The sequence below is a fragment of the Gracilinanus agilis genome, chromosome 4, assembly GCF_016433145.1.
Source record: "Gracilinanus agilis isolate LMUSP501 chromosome 4, AgileGrace, whole genome shotgun sequence".
Lineage (NCBI taxonomy): Eukaryota > Metazoa > Chordata > Mammalia > Didelphimorphia > Didelphidae > Gracilinanus > Gracilinanus agilis.
The window spans coordinates 166,248,027-166,268,738 of NC_058133.1; the positions used below are offsets into that span (position 1 = coordinate 166,248,027).

Consider the following 20,712-nt stretch of genomic DNA (forward strand, 5'->3'; position numbering starts at 1 on the left):
TGGGTGTGGTCTTTTCAGGTCTACATCCCCAATCATGTCCTCATCAACCCAGGTGTCCAAGCAGTTGTTTTTCTTCTGTGTTTCTACTCCTGTAGTTCTTCCTCTGAATGTGGGTAGTGTTCCTTTCCATAAATCCCTCAGAATTGTCCTGGGTCATTGCATTGCTGCTATTACAGATGTCCATTACATTCGATTTTACCACAGTGTATTGGTCTCTGTGTACAAGGTTCTCCTGGATCTGCTCCTTTCACTCTGCATCAATTCCTGGAGGTCTTTCCAGTTCACACGGAATTCCTCCAGTTTATTATTCCTTTGAGCACAATAGTATTCCAACACCAACATATACCACAATTTGTTCAGCCATTCCCCAATTGAAGGGTATACCCTCCTTTTCCAGTTTTTTGCCACCACAAAGAGCATGGCTATAAATATTTTTGTGCAAGTCTGTTTATCTATGATCTCTTTGGGGTACAAACCCAGCAATTGGAACTTGACTTATTGTAAAAATAAATCCCTACAAGCCAAGAAGAGTGAGGTTTTCTGGTGTTTAAGATATGTGTATTTATATAAAGGGTCCCTTGTACCCTAGGCAATTGCCTACTTTTCGTATCTCAGCATATGGTTGTCCCAGCCTCCACTACTCATGAAATTTAGTGAAAGATGCCCCCTAGAATTCCTTGTTAGCATCCTTTGGCAGCTAGATGGCTCAATGCATAGAGCTCTGACTGAACAAGAAGCATCCTTTAGTCCAGTGGCATCAAACTCAAATAGATACAGGGGTCACTAATCCATATGGAAGGACCCCTTTAGGCCTGCTATTGACTTAGTTTTAAAATGTGATGTTATTTATATACAATTGTATTTTTATTCTTTAGTTCCCAATGACATTTTAATCTGGTTTAGGTGGTCTCTGTGTTTGATACCTCTTCTTCTTTTTTTTTTTTTTAATTCCTACCTTCCATCTTAGAATTAATATTATGCATTGGTTCTAAGGCAAAAAGAGTGGTAAGGACTAGGCAATGGGGGTTAAGTGACTTGCCCAGGGTCACACAGCTAGACAGTTAGGAAGTATCTGAGGCCATATTTGAACCCAGGACCTCCAATCTCTAGACCTGGCTCTCAATCCACTGAGCCACCCAGCTACCCCCAACACCTTTTCTTTAATCCATTCTCTCCCTCTCCCACCTTCCTAAGCTAGAACATATGAGAATGAAGCCTTCATAATCTTTTTTCTGTAGCAAATGGAAACTGTGTACTGTTAAAAGACTAATCCCTGTCCTTAATGAGTTGCCATTTGAGACAAATACTGAGGACCAAAATAAAAAGAAACATGATTTAGCCTGAAAGTCCTCAGCAGAAATCAGTGCCAGATGATGGGAGTGAAGATACAAGGGAGTGCAGCTAGGCTGGTTTCAATCTAGGCAGACTTCCTGAAATAGGGATATATGAGCTAGAGCTGGGAAGGAAGAGTTGGGGAAGAGATGTTGAGAAAGAGAAGTGTTTGGGAGGAAACAATTCAGTCAAAAGTGTTCCTCTAAGTAGGGAAGAGGCATAAATTTGCCTGATTGGAGCAGAGCCTGAGGTAAGAGGGTACTAAAATACATTCACTGAGATGGAGAGGCAGAGGCTGATGGAAAGAAGGTCCCCAAATGGATAAAACAGTATGAAACCTTTGCAGGTTCTGGAGCAGAGAGGAGTAGTCAGAATGCTACCAGCTTCAGATGATTTTGGTTATTGACAATGAGTTTGAGGGCATCCTGGGGCCCTTTGACCCTCTTAAATTGCCCAAACCTCAAACTGAATTTCTTTTAGTTCATGGAGCTCTGGAGGCCATTGATGAATCTCTGGAAAAACAGAACTCGGAGGCCTTGCTGGAAGCCCTCTATGACTCAGCTTTGGGCCTTCGTGGAGTGAGGAGGGATTTTGGTGACTGGTACCTGGAGCAGCTGAGTTTAGACAGAGAACAGAAAGCTCTGGTAAGTCTGAGGAGAGGGGAGGGAATCCCACCTGGCTGCAAGGAACCCTGTCTTACAAGATCCTTTCTCTGCTTTCTGCCTTTCCCATCCCTAGGATAGATCACTCCTATTCTATTTAACAAACATTTATTAAGCACCTTCTGTATACAAAACACTGTTAGGTTTTGAGGATGCCAAGGTAAAAAGTGACAGTCACTGGCAGTTGCTTACAGTCTAACGAGGGTGGATATCACGTGTTTGCAGATAACTATCATATCTCTTGGGGTATCTTTTCTCTCTTAAAGGAGCTGGGCCTGGCAGAGCTCCTGGAGAAGGATGAGATCCAGGCTGGTGTGGCTGCAGCTAATGCTAAAGGCGATCAAGAACTTGCTAGTAAGTTTCCCCATAGTGGAGGACTAGACTGGTTGTCGATTCTCTGAAGGTCATCACCTACCCCACACCCCCAGACCCCTTTTAGACTGGTTACCCTTATAGAGTGGCAGCTCTCACCTACATGGAACGTACCTCATTTCTGAACTGCTTGGTCTTGCTTAGAAGACTATTTCAGAAAGTGCGTTTAAGGAATTGGGGGCCATGCTGTTTGCTTATTACTAAAACAGGTTTGGATTTATAAGGCATGCACAGCCCTTAGGAATGGATTACTTTCTCCTGGGCATTATATCTTCTTTCCAGTAGTTGCTGTTGGTTTTAGCTTCTGCAACTAAACTGAGCAACGAAGCAAAGTACATTGTCCAGTCCAAATATAAATGGTTATTTGCCTTCTAAGAAATCACTAATATGCCTAGAAGGGCCATTATGATTGATTATTGGTGGGGCACCCCTTTCACCAATACAGTTTCCCACTGCTCAGTAAGGTAGACTTTTCTTATCGCTTTGACTGTCATATAAAGATATATTATTATGATTATGTATAAATTATATATGAAGCATAATGTTATTATGTATAAATTATGACATTATATAATACATATTTATTTAAGTACTTGTTTGTTAACCTCTTTATAAGAAATTGAATAAGAAGATTCATTTCTTTTCTTGTTTTTTGTTTGTGTATTGGTTCCAAGGCAGAAGAGTGGTAAGGGGTAGGCAATGTGGGTTAAGTGACTTGCCCAGGGTCACACAGCTGGGAAGTGTCTGAGGTCAGATTTGAACCTAGGACCTCCCGTCTCTAGGTCTGGCTCTCAATCCACTGAGCCACTCAGCTGCCTCCAGATTCATTTCTTTATAGGAAATGAATAAACATTGAGATGTAATCTGTAGCAATATCGAAAAGAAATCAAATGCTTAGAAACAGTTTGATACCTTCTGGATTTTAAAACAGTATTTCCTAACTCAAACCATACTGTGGGAACAGTAAAATCTCTGCATTTTCTTGGATTGTTTTTCCTTCTAAAGTCTTAGCTTACTGACTTTCAGTGGTCCAAGGCATAGGGACTGGGGGCAAGAGAAGGAAAGAGAGAGGTCAGGTTTTAAAGTTTATAGGTTTTGAGAACTGAGAATATTTGATGGTAAAAAGTTATGTATATTGGTAAAAAATGTGTAGTAGACCAACAGATAAAAAACGATGCTTTAAATTCTACTGGGTAGGAGCAGCTAGGCCTGGAGTCAGGAAGATCTGGGTTCAGATGTGGCCTCAGACACTTCCTAGCTTCGTGACCCTGGGCAAGTCACTTAACCCCCCAATGCTTAACCCTTACTACTCTTCTGCCTTATAACTGATACTTAGTATTAATTCTAAAACAGAAGGTAAAGGTTTTTTAAAAAATCAAATCAATTCTACTGGCTAACACATTCTGCTTGACTCAATCTAGCTGTAATTATTCTCAAGAATCTTTTACTTGACTCCTAAATCTTCTTTGGTCCCAGATATCTGTTCATTTGTCAGATCTTGTCTCAGTCTCCACATCTGTCCAATCCATCCCTGTCTCTCTCCACCTACTCACACAACCAACCCTAGTTCAGGCCCTCCTCTATCACCTCTTCTCTACATTATCGTAATGACCTCTTAATTGGTTTCTCAGCCTCAGTTTTCTCCCTCTAATCTGTACTCTCCCCAGCTTCCAGAGTGATTTTTTTCCCCCAGTGTAGGCCTGACCCTATCACTCCCCTCCAAAGTTTCTTGAACTTCTTTACTTGACTTTTTTTTTAAAACCCCTACCTTCTGTCTTAGTATCAGTTCTAAGACAGAAGAATGTCAAGAGCAAGGCAACCAGGATTAAGTGATTTGCTCAGTCACAGCCAGGAAGTGTCTAAGCCAGATTTGAACCTCCTGACTCCAGACCTGGTGCCCTATCCACTGTGCTACCTAGCTACTCCTTGCCTGGTTTTTAAGGCCCTCACCACCTGGCCTTGACCTTTGCAGACTTATTGGTCATTCTTCCCCTTCTCCTCACTCTTCTAGACCAGTTAAATTGGCTTACTTACGAATGCCTATGTGTGTGCACATGCACACATACATACTCTCTCTTCTCTTTCTGAAATGTGTTCCTTCCCTTCCTCCACCTCTTGTTGCTTCAAGACTCAAGTACTACCTTCTCCATGGACACTTCCTCCCTCTTCCAGCTCCCAGGGCTCTCCCTCCCCCCAAAATAGACTTATTTTTTATATGTTCTATAAATACTTAATAATATTCATGTAGTCTCAAGAAATTATTCCTTTTTTTCTTTGTATCTCTAGTGCCAAGCATACAGTAGGTCCTTAATAAATATTTGTTCATTGTTCGATTGCTCATCTTGATAGGGCAGCACTTTTGCCCACTAGTTTGCTCTAGGACAGCCCTAAACTGGGAGGCCTTGCTGAGAACTTTCTATGGAATCTACTCTGCTGATAATCTACCCCCTAGCCTAAGAGAGCAAGTTCGGACCTTTTTCTTTTTCTTTTTTCTGACTCCATCACTCTCCTATTCATTTAACTCCAGAGGCTCTTGAACCCCTTTGGTGATTTTTTTTTTTAACCCTTATCTTCTATCTTAGTATCAGCTCTAAGACAGAAGAATGTTAAAGGCTAGGCAATCAGGATTAAGGGTCCATTTTCTTTACCATTTTTTTTCTCTCTTCCCCCTAAACCAAAAAAAAGGTAGAGAGGATTTATTATACAGTTGTCACATAACCGCTAAGAAGACAAAATCAGCCCAGTGTGACAAGAAGGTCTTTGGCATGCAGTCAGGCAAATTTATTTCATGCAGGTAGACCTTGCACTAAAAGATGGGAGGAGGCAGATGGTGACAAGAGGGAGACTTTTATCAGATGTAGAATGAAGAGTCCTGGATCTGAGCTGAGAGAGTCATTCAAAGGGAGACTCCTTCTGAAGGCTGCTACCATGATCAGTGAAGGAGTCTGGGCTTTGGTCTCTGCTCCTGAGGCCTCTAAGACCAGCATGGCCAAGTGACTTGGCCCTCCTTTTTCCTTTTTTTTTCCTTTTCTGCTTTGGCCTGTGCATCAATTTTCTTCCTCCACTTCGCTCTCATGACAGTGAGGAAATCATTACTTTATGGTGCTAAGAATAAGAGCTCAGACCTTTTTTAACTGAGCGGCAAGGCTTTCTGAGTTCAGAGACCTGCGACACTCAATTCCAAATGATCTGACCCCACACCACCTCCTCCCATCACTACTATGGTACCTGGTTGCCCATGGGCACCCTCCTTCCCTTCTCCCTCATCTGCCAATCTATCTTTCTAGTTTGTTCTACAAATCAGTAAGGAGCCTAGTGATTAATTTATGATCTATCTCCTTCTGCTCTCTTTTCTGTCTCTGTGTAGAAAATAAGGTTCTGTTGTGATTTTTTAGAAAACTATAACTGATGTTTCTATGATTTACAAATCACTGTCAGCATCACAGCCCCCACGAGGTAGGGTAGTATGTGTTGTTGTCTCCTTTTGACGGATGAAGAAACTGAGCTTAGAGAGCTAAAGAGACTTGCTCACATAGCAAGTAAGTGCTAGAGCTGAAATTTGAACAGAGATCTTTTGATTTCAAGTCTAGTTCTAATGCTTTTTGTATCAAGCCACAATGCTACTATGTTTTCTTAAAACATTGCCACAGTCAGTTCATATGTTTTGCTTCATTTTTTTAAACCCTCACTTTCTGTCTTGGAATCAATACTAAGTATCAGTTCCGAGGCAGAAGAGAGGCAAGGGCTAGGCAATGGGGATTGAGTGACTTGCCCAGGGTCACACAGCTAAGAAATATCTGGGGTCAGATTGGAGCCTAGGACCTCCCATCTCTAAGCCTAGCTCTCTATCCAATGAGCCAGCTACCTGTCCCAGTGCATATGGTTTTTAAATTTTTTACTATATTTTCTGCTTGAGTTGCTTCATGTAATCCATTTCCTGTTTCTTTGTAGTCATCATACCTATCATTTTTTAAACATCAAAATCATATACCATTTGCAATGATATATCATAATTTATTCATCAATTCTCCATTGGGAAAACATATAGGTTGTTTCCAGCTTCCCACCATTACAAATAAAGCAATTATCTTTGTTTTTGTCCTGAAAGTTCCCTTTCCCTACTTAACAACATCCTCAAGGTTTGATCCTAGAAGTGGGATTGTTGGGTCCTTTGGTATGAGTGTTTGGGTTTCTTTAATTGCTTAATGCTGCCACATGGGGTAGGGAGGAGGGCAGACACTTTGCTGAATGGATTTTTCTCCATCCCTCCCAGTGCTCCAGGCTGTGGGGCGGATCAATAGGGCCATCCGGAGAGGGCTGGCTGCCGACACAGTGAAGGAGCTCATGTGTCCTGAAGCCCAGCTGCCTGAGGTGTACCCCTTTGCTGCATCCATGTACCAGCAGGAACTGACTTTGATTCAGCGTCAACAGGAAAGAGTGAGTCACAGGAGAAGGGACCCAGGCTCTCCTGACAACTGGAGAGATTATGGATACTCTTAGGGTCCTTCCCTCCTTCCCCATTGGTCTTCTGCCCATTATTAGGACAGAAATCTCCCTGATCTCAAATCCCTGATCTAATGCCAGCATCCTGCCCTGGGCTTTAAGGTAACATCAGAAGGAAAGAAAAGGGTCAGCCCCAGGCCTGGAGGGCGAGTCCACACTGCCAAAGCACAGACCCGGGAATAAGATCAGCCAGGGGCGGCCGGCCAGGGTTCTAGATGCCCCATGGTAGGGGCTAGCAAAAGAGTGGGGGTATCGGGGGTGGGGGGGAACAGAGGCAAATAAGTCTCTGAAACCTTTTTGAAGAAAAGAAGGGTGGGGAAAGCTAGGATTTATGGATCCTGATGGATGAGGTGTTTGATCCAGAGCATTCTAACTGAAGGCCAGAAGGGTAGGGAACATCAGATAATGGGAAAGGATAGGAGCAGGTTGGGCCAGCTTTGGGGATACTTATCTTAATTCCTGAACTGAGAGAGAAAGAGTCAGTGTGCAGTATATATTTAAAATGGAGTATGAGTTAGTGAGATATAAGGTTGTATAATAGTAATAACTGTCATTTATATATAACACCAAAATTTTCAAAGCACTTTACCTGTGTTAACTTTTTTTTTACTTGTTTTAATTTTTTATTTCCTTAAGAACCCTGAGAAGTAGGGGCTAGTATCCTTATTTTATAGATGAGGAAACTGAATGGTTAAGTGACTTGCCCAGGGTCACATAGCTAGTAATCCCTGGAGCAGGATTTGAACTCAGGTTCTGACTCCTATCAGTTAGGGTAGGGGAAGGTATCTCTAAGCCTCCAGATGTGTCAGGGGGACTTCCATGCTTCTCTCTTAGGAATTGGCTCAAGAGGAACTCTTTGTGGCTTTGGAGATGCTCTCTGCTGTTGCTCTGATTAATCGGTACCTGGAGGCAGGGGATGCTGGGGGCTTCTGGAGCAGTCTGTCGAGCCCAGCTTTGGGTCTGGCTGACGTGGATGGAGAGAATGCCCAACGGTAAGCAAGGCAGAGAATCGTAAAAGCCTTGGGCACAGGAGAGGAACGGGCAGCTGAAATAAAAACAGTTGATTTCTGTGGCACTTTTAAGGGTTACAAAGTGTACAATCGGGAATAATCAGATTCCACCTCTTCTTCACAAGCCAGGACCATCCTCCAGGCTCCTCGAGGGAAGGAGGTGACTTCCTGCCGGAACAGAGCTGTCTAGGCTCCAAGCCTAATGAAGAAGCTCATCTCCTACGCCATAGACAGCGGACTTCTCCTGGGACAGGGACTCCTTCTGAACCTCGCTTTCTTGGTGCAGGGACCCGCACAGCTGCCACAGTCCCAAAGGGACCCTGATTGTACAAAGCTCAGTGAAGTGGATAGTACAAATGTTATTAGACCTATTTCACAAATGATCCATCAATCAGTAAACATTTATTAAATGCCTAATGGATAAATAATGCAAATGTTATTGGACCCATTTTGCAGATCCATCCATCAATAAGCATTAAAAACATTAAATACTGGGGAGCAGCTGGGTAGCTCAGTGGATTGAGAGCCAAGCCTAGAGACAGGAGGTCCTAGGTTCAAATCCTACCTCAGACACTTCCCAGCTGTGTGACCCTGGGCAAGTCACTTGACCCCCATTGCCCACCCTTACCACTCTTCCACCTATAAGTCAATACACAGAAGTTAAGGGTTTAAAAAAAAATTAAAAAAAAAAACATTAAATACTTTGTAGGTGCTAAGCAACGTGCTATGTGCTGACTAAAAGGCTAAGAGAGAGTTCCTACCTTCAAGGGGCTTGCATGGAATTTGAGGGGAGGATAGAGAGAAAAACACAGCATGTGCATATACAAATGTATGCAGAAATCAATGCAAGCCTCCTCCGAGAGAGGGAGTGTTACTAAGAGCTGGGGGCATTAGGAAAGACTTTCCAGAGAAAGTGAGTTTTGAAAAGCACAAGGGATTCTAGGACCCAAGGTCTGCAGTGGTGGGGCACCGGGTGTAAACATTTCAAAGGCACGGAGATGAGAGATGAAAGCATCCTTTGAGAGGAATGTCAAGGAGGCTGGTCTGGCCAGCCTGGTGAGTGGAAAGGGGAGGAAGCTATGGAAGAGCGGGTCCCTGCACCAAGAAAGCGAGGTTCAGAAGGAGTCCCTGTCCCAGGAGAAGTCCGCTGTCTATGACGTAGGAGATGAGCTTCTTCATTAGGCTTGGCGTCTAGACAGCTCTGTTCCAGCAGGAAGTCACCTTCTTCCCCTCAAGGAGCCTGGAGGATGGTCCTGGCTTGTGAAGAAGAGGTGGAATCTGATGGTTCCCCTGATGGAGGATCTGGTGGCACAGTGGAAAGATGATGGATCTTGTATTCGCATCCTGGCTCTGACACTCGTTATTACTGCTGTTCAGTGTCTGACTCTTTATGACCCTGTGGGCCATGTTGTCCGTGGGGTTTTCTTAGCAAGGATACTCAAGTGGCTTGCCATGTCCTTCTCCAGGGAATTAAAGCAAACAGAGGTCAAGTGATTTGCCCCAGGCCAGGCCAGCTCAGCACCCTACCCACTGAGTTGCCTAGCTGCCCTTTAGGCATATCAAGGTTAAGTGACTTACCCAAGGTCACACAGGAAGTATCTGAGACTGGATTTTAACTCAGGTCTTCCTGACTCCAGGACAAGCTGCCTCTGGCTCTGATACTCAGTAGCTATGAAGTCCATAAAATAAGGATGCCAATACTTGCATGGAGTTGTTGTAGAGAAATCATTTTGTAACTTAGATAAAATTCCAGCTATTATTGTTCTTAGCCTCTTCTTGGATCCCTCATTTCTCATTGGGAGGTAAAATCCTCCATCTCTCTTGATGCATAAGAGCTAGGAGATCCCAAACCTTCCAACTTAGCTCATCCTTGCTTAATCCCCAGTTATTTCGATGCTCTGGGAAGGCTGCAGCAGGAGCGGAGTGTGGCTGGGGCCTTCCTGAGCTGGAATGACTTGCAGGCCACCGTGAGCCAAGTCAATGGCCAGGTCCAGGAGGAGACAGAGCGTGAGTCAATGGGATGGATTGTGCATGGGGGCTGGGGCAGGGTCATACTAACCAACCCCAAGTGCTGGTCTCTGCGCTTTTCTTTGCTGTGAGTTCTGTTCCCAGAATGCAGCCTTAAGAGCTCTCCTTCCTCAGTGACTCTTCCTGTTCCACCAGAGATCCTGGCGGTCAGTCTCATCAATGAGGCCCTGAACCAGGCAAACCCAGAGAAGACCTTGACGGCCCTGCTGTTGCCCTCTGCTGGCCTGGATCATGTCACCCTGCCTGTCGGCCCCAGGTACCACCATATCCTGACGGCAGCCAAGAGAAGGAAGGCCCAGGTAGGCTTAAGAAGTATCTGGGAGGGGACAGCTGGATGGCTCAGAGGATGGAGAATCAGGCCTAGAGACGAGAGGTCCTAGGTTCAAATCTGGCCTCAGACACTTCCCAGCTGTGTGACCCTGGGCAAGTCACTTCACCCCCATTGCCTACCCTTACCACTCTTCTGCCTTGGAACCAATACACAGTATTGACTCCAGGACGGAAGATAAGGGTTTAAATTAAAAAAAAAAAAAAAAAAAAAAAGAATTATCTAGGTCACATGATAAAAAATGAGAGAGAGAGAGAGAGAGAGAGAGAGAGAGAGAGAGAGAGAGAGAGAGAGAGAGAGATTGAGATTATTTTTCTTGGGGTTTTTGTAACATGGCTGATATGGAAATATGTTTTACGTGACTTTGTGTATATAATTGATATCAAATGGCTTGCCTTCTCAAGGAGTGAAGAAAGATAAGAGGGAGAGAATTTGAACTCAAAATCTTAAAAAAATGAATGTTGAAAAAATTTTTACAAGTGTCTGGGAAATATTTAGTGAGATAAATAAAGATGTTTTAAATAAAGATAAGTAAATAAAGGATTATCTGGGTCATTTGACAATAAGGACTGAGCATTCACTATAGACAGTGCCCTATTGTAGGCCTCGGGAGAATAAAGAGGGAGGAAGGAATACTCAAAGGATAGACAAGAGACTGGAAAGCAGCCTGGTGTCATGGATTCGAATCCTAGCTTTGCTACCTTTTTGTATGAACTTGGGTAAATCACTCATCTTCCCATCACATCTGTTTTCTCATCTGGGAAATGAAGGGCTTGGAATAAAGGATCTCTAAAGTCTCTCCATCCTGTAATTCCAGAAGCCACTTGGATATCAGAGGAAGGAGTGGAGCCAGTGGAAGCAGTCTGGGGGAGCTTCTCAGAGGAGAAGGAGGCTGTTTAAAGAGCAGGGTAGAGAAGGATAAAGGATTGAGCCAAGCAGAAGATGATAGGAGTTAGGGAGCATTACAAGCAGAGGGAATGGCTTAAAAGGGTTCAGGGGAGGAGCCTGACCCAGCCTGAAGTCCCTATTCTAAAGTGTTCTTTCCTGAGAGATATTTGGGGCCTAGAGGAGGTGATTCAGGATAGAAATGTTGAAGCCAAACACAAGAGTTAGGACCTGATCCAACAGGCAATAAAGAGCCATTATAGGTTCTTGAGGAGGGAAGAATTTTTTTTAACACAAATTTCTTTTTTCTTTTTTATATGAACTTTACTGCAAAAAGAATCCAATGAATATTGAACATTATAATTAAAAAATATTTAAACATTCAAGTAATGATAACTCATACTTCTACAGTGCTTTAAGGTGTTCAAAAAGCTTTCTTCACTACAATCCTGCAAGTATGTGGTGTTATTATCCCCATTTTACACATCAGAAAACTGAGGCTTAGGGAATATTAAGTGATTTGCCTAGGATCACATATCCAATAAGTATTTTGAATCTAGGTCTTCTGAAGCTAAACTACTATTTGTTTCAAATTCTTCATTCATTCCTCTCAAAAAATTTCACTCTAGGGTGCAGCTGGGTAGCTCAGTGGATTGAGAGCCAGGCCTAGAGACAGGAGGTCCTAGGTTCAAATCTGGCCTCAGACACTTCCCAGCTGTGTGACCCTGGGTAAGTCACTTGACCCCCATTGCCTACCCTTACTACTCTTCTGCTTTGGAGCCAATACACAGTAATGACTTCAAGACAGAAGGTAAGGGTTAAAAAAAAATTTTTTTTTCACTCTAAAAACAGGGATTCTTACCCTTTTTTTGTTTCATGAAAACTTTTGTTAGTCTGGTAAAGCCTTCTTAGAATAAGGTTTGTTTGGGCAGCTAGGTAGCACAGTAAATAGAGCAGCAGGCCAGGAATCTGGAGGGCTCAAATCTGGTCTCAGAAACTTCCTAGCCATGTGCCCTTAGGCAAGTCACTTAACCCCCAGTAGCCTAGCCCTTGTTGCTCTTCTGTCTTAGAATTTACTAATAGAATATACTAAGAAGGTATGGTGCTTTTTTTTAAGATAAGGTTTGTTTGGTTTGGTTTTTTTAAATTAATAATTGAAGGAAATGCTAAATGTAATTTTTTTTCCTATCCCAGTTTACAAGCTCCAGGTTAATTAAGAATCCATGCTTTAAAACCTCTTTTCAATCCTTATTGATTATATGCTTGAATATTAATAAATATTATCCTAATTCTATTTTTTTGTTTTGAATTCTATTTACATGTTTCATGTTCTTTCCCTCTTCTCAAACCCCCCACCCCCCATAGCCGACATACAATTCCACTGGGGTTTACATGTATCATTGATTAAGACCTAATTCCATATTATTGATAGTTGGACTAGAGTTATTGTTTAGTGTCTACATCCCCAATAATATCCCCATCAGCCCATGTATTCAAGCAGTTGTTTTCTTCTGTGTTTCTCCTCCCACAGTTCTTCCTCTGAATTTGACTAGTTTTCTTTCTCATAAGTCTCTCAGCCTTGCTCTGAATCCTTACATTGCTGCTAGTAGAGAAGTATGTTATATTCGATTTTACCATAGTATATCAGTCTCTGTGTACAATGTTCTCCTGGATCTGCTCCTTTCGCTCTGCATCAATTCCTGGAGATCATTCCAGTTCACATGGAATTCCTCCAGTTCTTTATTCCTTTGAGCACAATAGTATTCCATCACCAGCATATACCACAATTTGTTCAGCCATTCCTCAATCGAAGGACATTCCCTCATTTTCCAATTTTTTGCCACCACAAAGAGTGTGGCTATAAATATTTTTGTACAAGTCTTTTTCCCTTATATAATCCTAATTCTAGAAATGTTTTACTTTATAGAATAAATGTTTGATTTTGTAGAAATTACAGGATCATAGATTTAGATCTAGAAGAGGCTACAGAAACCATCTAATCCCATTCTTTAATTTTACAGATGAGGAAACTGGGGTCCAAGGAAGTTAAATGATTTGCCCAAAATCACACAGATATTAAGGGACAGAAGCAGTATTTGAACCTGGAACGCATTTGTGCATGGGTGTGTGTGTGTGTGTGTGTGTGTGTGTGTGTGTGTGTGTGTATAGAGGGGAAATTTAGCCTCATTAATGCCAAAAAGAGGCAATCCAGTGACTGTGAATAACTAGTGATCTATACACCTACTTTCCTATCTATACAAAATATGAGATCCCTCTACATATACACAGAGGGCGTCCTAAAACTGCTGTGTGTCTGTGTAGATTTTTCCTTCTCTGTATGGTGACCTGATCTACTGATGTGCTATTCTCTAGCTGTTGAGCATTTACTCAGTTTAAGGGTTTTCCCATATTACAAATAGCATAGCTATAAACGTCTTAATTATATTGTTATTTTTTAAACCCTTTCCTTCTGTCTTAGAACCAATAATATATGGTATTGGTTCTACGGCAGAAGAGTAGTAAGGGCTAAGCAAGGGGGGTTAAGTGCCTTTCCCAGTGTCACAAAGCTAGGAAGTACCTTAAGACCTGACTTGAACCCAGGATCTCGCATCTCTAGACCTGGCTCTCAATCCACTGAGCCACCCAGCTGCCCTCTACACATCTTTATAGAGAAGCAACCCTGAAATAGTAGATAGAATGTGAAGAGGATTTTGAGAAACTAAAAGACCTACTTTGAGAACTACCTCTGACACATCATAATAAAAAAGAAAATAATAGCAATGGCTAGAATTTTTACAGTGCCTTAAGGTTTGCAGAGTGCTTTACAAAAATTCTCTCCTAACATCCCTGAGAGGCAGGTGCTATTATTATTCCCATTTTATAGTTGAGGAGACTCAGGCAGGCAAAGGTGACTTTCCTAGGATCGTTCAACTCTTGTGTCTTTGATGGGACCTTGTTGTCTCCCCAGATAGGACTTGAGTTCCCCGAGGGCAGAGACTGTTTCATTTTTGTCTCTATCTCTCTAGCACCTAGCACAGTGCCTGGTGCAGAGTAAAATGCCTAAATGCTTCTTGATTGATTGATTATAGTTTTCCTCATAATCTGTGAAATAAGCAATGCAAGTATCATTGTTCTTATTCTACAGATGGGAAAATGGAGACTAAGTGACTGGCCCAGGATCACTTAGTAGAAGACAGAATTTGAATATGACTGTCCCAATTCTGAGCCCATACCTTCCAGTATGAATAGGCTTTCTGATTGCTCTCCAGGAAATTTGCTTCATTTACATAGTTGCCAGCAATGTCCAAGGGCATCCATCTCCCCAAACCACCAGCTTACAAAGCCTTTTATCACTGTTATTTATTTTTGCCATTTTGATGAATATGACCTTTGGCTTTTACTGAACACTTTTTCAAGTAATCATTCATAATGTTTGCTTTCTCTTTGACGAATTGCTGATCAAAGTGCTGAACCCTTTAAGGGGATACGGATTCTGTCGGCAGTGGGTAGAGTAGATGAGAGGAGGCGGGGATGCCGCTTAGGAGGTCCAGGTGCCTCTTAGGGAGGGAAGGAAAATTCTTGTGGTAACATTGGGAGTCCAGACTGGCCCCTAACATCTTTCTTCTCTCCCTCCACTCTAGGTAACAGGGGACCCTGGAGCCATGCTATGGTTGGAAGAGATCCGCCAGGGAGTGGCCAAAGCTAATCAGGAGACAGAAGCAGCTCTGAAGAGTAAGAAGGATAAGGGCATTATCCTTATTCATAGCCCATTCTATCCCTCTTTCTCTGCCCACCTCCTGAGAAGAGGCAGGCTGACATAGCAGATTTATTGGCTAGATTATAGAAAGGACCATTTGATGGTCAAAAGGATGAGAGAATCTTTTTTTTTTTTTAACCCTTTCCTTCTGTCTTAATAGCTTCTTATTTTTTAAAACCTTTACCTTCAGTCTTAGAATCAATACTAAGTATTGGTTCCAAGGCAGTAGAGCAATAAGGGCTAATTTATTGAGTTTAAGTGACTTGTCCAGGGTCATTCAGCTAGGTAATGTCTGGAGGTCAAATTTGAAACCAGGACCTCTAGTCTCCAGTTTTGGCTTTTTATCCACCGAGTCATCTAACTGCCCTGTTTTAGTATCAGTTCTAAGACTGAAGAGAGACAAGGGCTAGGCCATTGGGGTTCAGTGACTTGCCCAGAGCCACACAGCCAGGAAGTGTTTGAGGACAAATTTGAATCTAGTTCCTATTGACATAAGGCCTGGTGCTCTATCCACTGTGCTACCCAGCTATTGGAGAGATACTTTTTTGTACTCACCCCCTCCCTGCTGCCTCACTTGTCTCCCCTGACCTCCTCTTGCATCATTGGTATGTGCCAAGGATATATAGAAGATAATCATACAGGAGGCTAGAAAGAAGTCTCTCCCTTTCTTCCTTCTATCTAGCCATCTATCTATCTATCTTTCTATCTGTCTATCTATCCATCTATCTTTCTGTTTGTCTATCTCTCTATCCATCTGTCTGTCTATATCTCTAGCCATCTATCTATCTTTCTATCTCTCTGTCTGCCTGTCTGTCTCTGTCTACCTACAAGTACTATATAAAGCCATAGAAATAGTTATTACTGTTGGGGGGCGTAAATGAAGACTGTATTACAGAAGTGATGTCTGAGGATGGAGATTCAGCACTTAGCACAGAGTTCCTGGCACATAGTAGGCACTTAATAAATGCTTATTGATTGACTGATTCAGCAGGTAAACTGATAGAGGAAGAGAGTTATGAACATGTAAGAATAATGTGAGTCTAAAGCCCAAGGAACATGAGGCCTATTTGGGGGCGGGGAGTTAGTCCAGCTTGGCTGAAGGATAGACTGTATGAAAGGCTATGAGGGGGCAGCTAAGTGGTCCAGTGTATAGAATGCCAGGTCTGGGGTTGAGAGAATCTGGTTTCAAATCTTGCCTCAGACTCTTCCTAGCTATGTGATCCTCAGCAAGTCATCTAACCCTGTTTCCCTAGCCTTTGCCTGTCTGTCTTAGAGTTGCTACTAAGATATAAAGTAAGGGAGAAAAAAAGGGAGGCGGGGGGCAAGCTATGAGGTAAGATTATAGTAAAGGCAGTACACAAACTGACACCTGTTTTCTATTGAAGTGTGTCCTTTGCATCCTGTGCTTTGGATAACACCACCCGTTTTGTCAGCTCCTGGAAGGCAGAGCCTGAGTTTCAGTGAATCAAGGCTTCTCCCCTCCATGACCCTCCCCCTTGCTTCCTGCCAACTCTCCAACTTGGCTTCTCTACTCCATTCAGGGAAACCAGTTCCATTTTCCCTACCCTTCCTTCACTGTGTGACCCTATCATAGTTGTTCTTTCTTCTTGGGATGTCTTGTTTTCCTTTATCCATCCACTTCCATTTCTGCCCTCCTTCCTAATCTAGTCCAACACTGGCTTCCTTCGGGGATCCCTGACAGTGTCTGATGGTGTCCTGCCCTTAGACCATCCCATTCCCATTTCGCTGTGTCTCCTCTTCTCCATCCCACTTCTCCCTCCCCTCTCCCAGAGCAGCATGGTCCTTGGGGAAAAGCTTCCCAGAAATATATTGACTTCTCTCTTCCTTATCCTCATGTTCACTCCAGTGGCGCTTGGAGTGGCTGCCATCAATCAAGCCATCAAGGAGGGGAAGTCTGCCCAGACAGAACGAGTATTACACAACCCAGCTGTAGCCCTCTATGGGGTGGTCACAGAATGTGCCAGTGGCTACCAGAAAGTATTGCAGGATACCATGGCAAGGAAGAAACAAGCAGGTATCAGTCCTTCTCCCCACCTTTATTCCCATTCCTCCTTCTTAGCCTTCCTCTCCTCCCCAGTCTCTTCAGATCTCTCTCTCCCTGCTCCCTTTTCTCCATGGCTCCCTTTTAGGAAAGAAGCTCTTCTGGGTCCAGCATCGAATGAAGGATGGAACTGCCTTCTACTTCCACCTGCAGACTTTCCAGGGGACCTGGGAACGCCCTTCTGATTGTACTCTAAATACTTCCCACCTCACTCGTGAAGAGATCCAGGTCAGTGGGAAGGGAGGCTAAAACCTCCTGACTTGGTGATGGATTAGTCATAGTCATAATGATCCACTCCTAGTGTGGTTCCCAGTGTCATTCCAGTCAGCTTTCAAGGGTCAGGAATTCACGGAGGCCTCTCTTGCTGCCCCAGTGGTTCTCTAGCCAGACATCGTGGAGCCTGGGAGATGGGTCCCCAGGGAGATTTCTCAAGAATTTTAGATTCCAATAGCCTGGCTAAAGAAGATAGAAGAATACATACTGTAGGGGGCAACTAAGTAGCACAGTGGATTGAGTGCCAGGCCTGGAGTCTGGAGAACTTGGGTTCAAATCAGATACTTTCTAGCTGTGTGATCCTGGGCAAGTCACTTAACCCCAGTTGCCCAGTCCTTGCCACTCTTCTGCCTTGGAACCAATTCTAAAACAGAAGGTAAAGGTTCTAAAACAATTGAAAGAAAAAAAAAGAATTGATACTACAATAAAAAGTAAGAGTTTTTAAAAAAAGAGTACATACTGTAATCAGAACCCTGGCCTCTGAATCACAGAATTATCTAATCTGATCCTCATTTCACCCAAATAAGAAAAGTCTGAAGAGCTCCAGTGAGGAGGAGGTCCCTCTCCTTCGAGGCAGCCCCTCACCATTGGGATAGATCTGACTGCTAATGGCTACTCCCATTCACAGAGAGCCTAAATTTGCCTCTTTGCAGCTTCTCTCCTCTGAGGCTAAGCCAAACAAGCCTAATTTTCCTTCCATGTGATGGCTTTTCAGACTTTCGAAGGCAGCTCTCGTTCTCCCCATGTCTTCTCTGACATCCCCATCTCCTTTGGCTTCTCATCATACACCTTGATCTCAAGGCCCTTGACTATGATTCTGATGGCTCTCTTCTGGATGCTCTCCAGATGAGCAGTGTCTTTCCTCAAATGGGGTGCCTAATGGTTTTAACCTCTTTTCTCACTCCCTCCCCTCCAATCCTCCAAAGCTCCAGGGCATAACTGACCTGGATTTCTTCACAGGTGAGGTGGGAGTTATTTTTCATATTCATTATTTCTCCTAGCGCAGTAATTTTCTGTTGCATTCATATGCCACAGTTTGTATAGCCACTTCCCAATTGTTGGGCACCCACTTTTTTCCAGTTCTTTGCTTCTCTAAAAAATGCTGCTATAAATATTTTTGTATTTAATTTTAAACTTATAGTCACTAAAACCCGAGAACTTTTTTCTAGTGAACTTATGTCTAACTTTATCCACTTCCTCCATATTATACTTGAAAAGTTGATTTTTTTTTAAGCAAGTAGAAGACTTTGCATTTATCCCTCTTATGTTTAATCTTCTTAGATTTGGTAGAATGATGTAATGAATAGAGAACTGAACACATAATAATTGTATCCACAGTCAAGTAGCTTCTTAGTACTCTAGGAAACTCTTGGCTACTGTAAGGAAAAGTTAAAAATGAGTTGCTTTAGTGGAGAGAGTTTCCAAACTGGAAATTCTTACATAGATGAAATCACAGGTCCAGATAAAAAAGATTGAGCCCAGAGTTCCAGTCTAAAACATCTTTTTGAGTCCATACTCTGTCATTTAACATGTTAACTTGTTCCTATCAATACTATGTCATCTGCAAATTTGATAAGCATCCCCTCTTTGACTTTATTTGAGTTAGTGAGAAATCAGTTCGAACAACATATAGGTCCAAGTATAGAATCCTGAAATGCTCTGCTAGAGACCTTCCAAATTTACACTGAAACATTAAAAATTTTCAGGGGGTGGGAGAAGGGCAGCTGGGTAGCTCAGTGGATTGAGAGCCAGGCCTAGAGACATGAGGTCCTAGGTTCAAATCTGGCCTCAGGCACTTCCCAGCTGTGTGACCCTGGGCAAGTCACTTGACCCCCATTGCCTACCCTTAACCACTCTTCTGCCTTGGAGCCACTACACAGTATTGACTCCAAGATGGAAGGTAAGGGTTTAAAAAAAATAAAAATAAAAATAATTCTCAGAGTCCAGCCACTCAACTACTTTTAAAACTACCTAACCACATCATAGTCTCTAGCCTTTGACTTTTCCATGAAAACAGCTTGAAGGGGGGGCAGCTGGGTAGCTCAGTGGATTGAGAGTCAGGCCTAGAGACTGGGAGGTCCTAGGTTCAAATCCACCCTCAGACACTTCCCAGCTGTGTGACCCTGGGCAAGTCACTTGACTCCATTGCCCACCCTTCCACCTAGGAGCCAATACACAGAAGTTAAGGGTTTAAAAAAAAAACAGCTTGAAGATTTATTGCCATGCATTATTAAAATCTAGGTAAATTGTAACAGTTCTCTGATGGACCACTCTAGTAATCCTGTCACAAAAGGACATGAAGGTGGCATGTAGGTGACTCAGTGGATAGAGAACCAGGTCTAGAGATGAGAAATTCTGGGTTCAAATTTAATCTTAGAGACTTCCTAGCTGTGCGACCCTGAGCAAGTCACTTTACCCCTATCTTTACCACTTTACCACTACCCTAACCCTTCCTGGTCTTCTGTCTTAGAACCCAAGTTGGCCAATGAGTTCTGTGCATCTACATCAGGCTCTTTAGACAATTCCCTCCTTTCATCTTCATCAGGATTACTTATTGTTGGATCTTCAGAATTTCACTCTGGAGAGTTTGCCATCCCTCTTGAACTGACTTTCTCCGTAGAATTTCAGTCTCTGCTCCTGCCTATTCTTTTTTTAACTTTTACCTTCTGTCCTAGAATCAATATTAAGAATCAGTTACAAGACAGAAGAGTAGTAAAGGCTAGGCAATGGAGGTCAAGTGATTTGTCCAGGGTCACACAGCTAGGAAATATCTGAGGCCAGATTTTAACTCAGGACCTCCCATCTTCAGGTCTTGCTCACTAACCATTGAGCCACCCTGCTGCCCTTACTCCTGCCTATTCTTCTACTGTACTCTTTGAAATCTGCTCTCCCAAATTCAATTGAGAGACTACGCCTCATTGTCTTCCTCTCTATATCATCAGTTCTAAGAGGGCATGATCATCTTCCCCTAAGGTTCCCACCATTTCCACTCCTAGGCACCTTTATTCCTTTGTTTTTTGGTGAGGTTCGTATCTAGAACAGAAGTTTCACTTATTGTTTCATCCACTTTTGTGAGGACAGAATGGTCAGTAAGACAAGTTTAAAAGTTATTAGTTTATGGAAATGTTTTTCATGAATTCACATGTATAATTGATATCATATCTGGCCTTCTTAAAGTAGTGGAAGAGATATGGTAGGAGGAAGAGAATTTGGAACTCAAAATTGTTTTTTAAAATTTTAAAATATAATTGAGAAATATTTTTTTTTCTGTTGTATTTTTATTTATTTTGTTAAATATCTCTCAATTATATTTTTTTTAGTTTTATGCATTGAATTTTATTTTCATTTTGATGAAATCTGAGGACTATGATAACAAGTTATTATTATTATTTTTTTTGTTATCACTTTTTTTTTTAATTTTTTTTTTTAACATTTATTAATATACATTTTTAACATGGTTACCTGATTCATGCTCCTCTTATCCCCTTCACACACACACT

The 20,712-nt window shown here is 42.5% G+C and overlaps 1 protein-coding gene across 1 annotated transcript in view; it reads left to right on the forward strand.

Moving 5' to 3' along the window:
- The window catches only part of IQGAP3 (IQ motif containing GTPase activating protein 3), a 64,117-nt gene that overhangs the window by 11,283 nt on the left and 32,122 nt on the right, over positions 1-20,712 (forward strand). Inside the window, exons 9-17 of the mRNA XM_044673720.1 lie at positions 1,813-1,976; positions 2,261-2,348; positions 6,640-6,803; positions 7,704-7,861; positions 9,765-9,886; positions 10,043-10,206; positions 14,762-14,852; positions 16,745-16,912; positions 17,028-17,167. Of these exons, the coding sequence (XP_044529655.1) occupies positions 1,813-1,976; positions 2,261-2,348; positions 6,640-6,803; positions 7,704-7,861; positions 9,765-9,886; positions 10,043-10,206; positions 14,762-14,852; positions 16,745-16,912; positions 17,028-17,167 (1,259 nt within the window). The remainder of the gene's footprint in view (positions 1-1,812; positions 1,977-2,260; positions 2,349-6,639; positions 6,804-7,703; positions 7,862-9,764; positions 9,887-10,042; positions 10,207-14,761; positions 14,853-16,744; positions 16,913-17,027; positions 17,168-20,712) is intronic.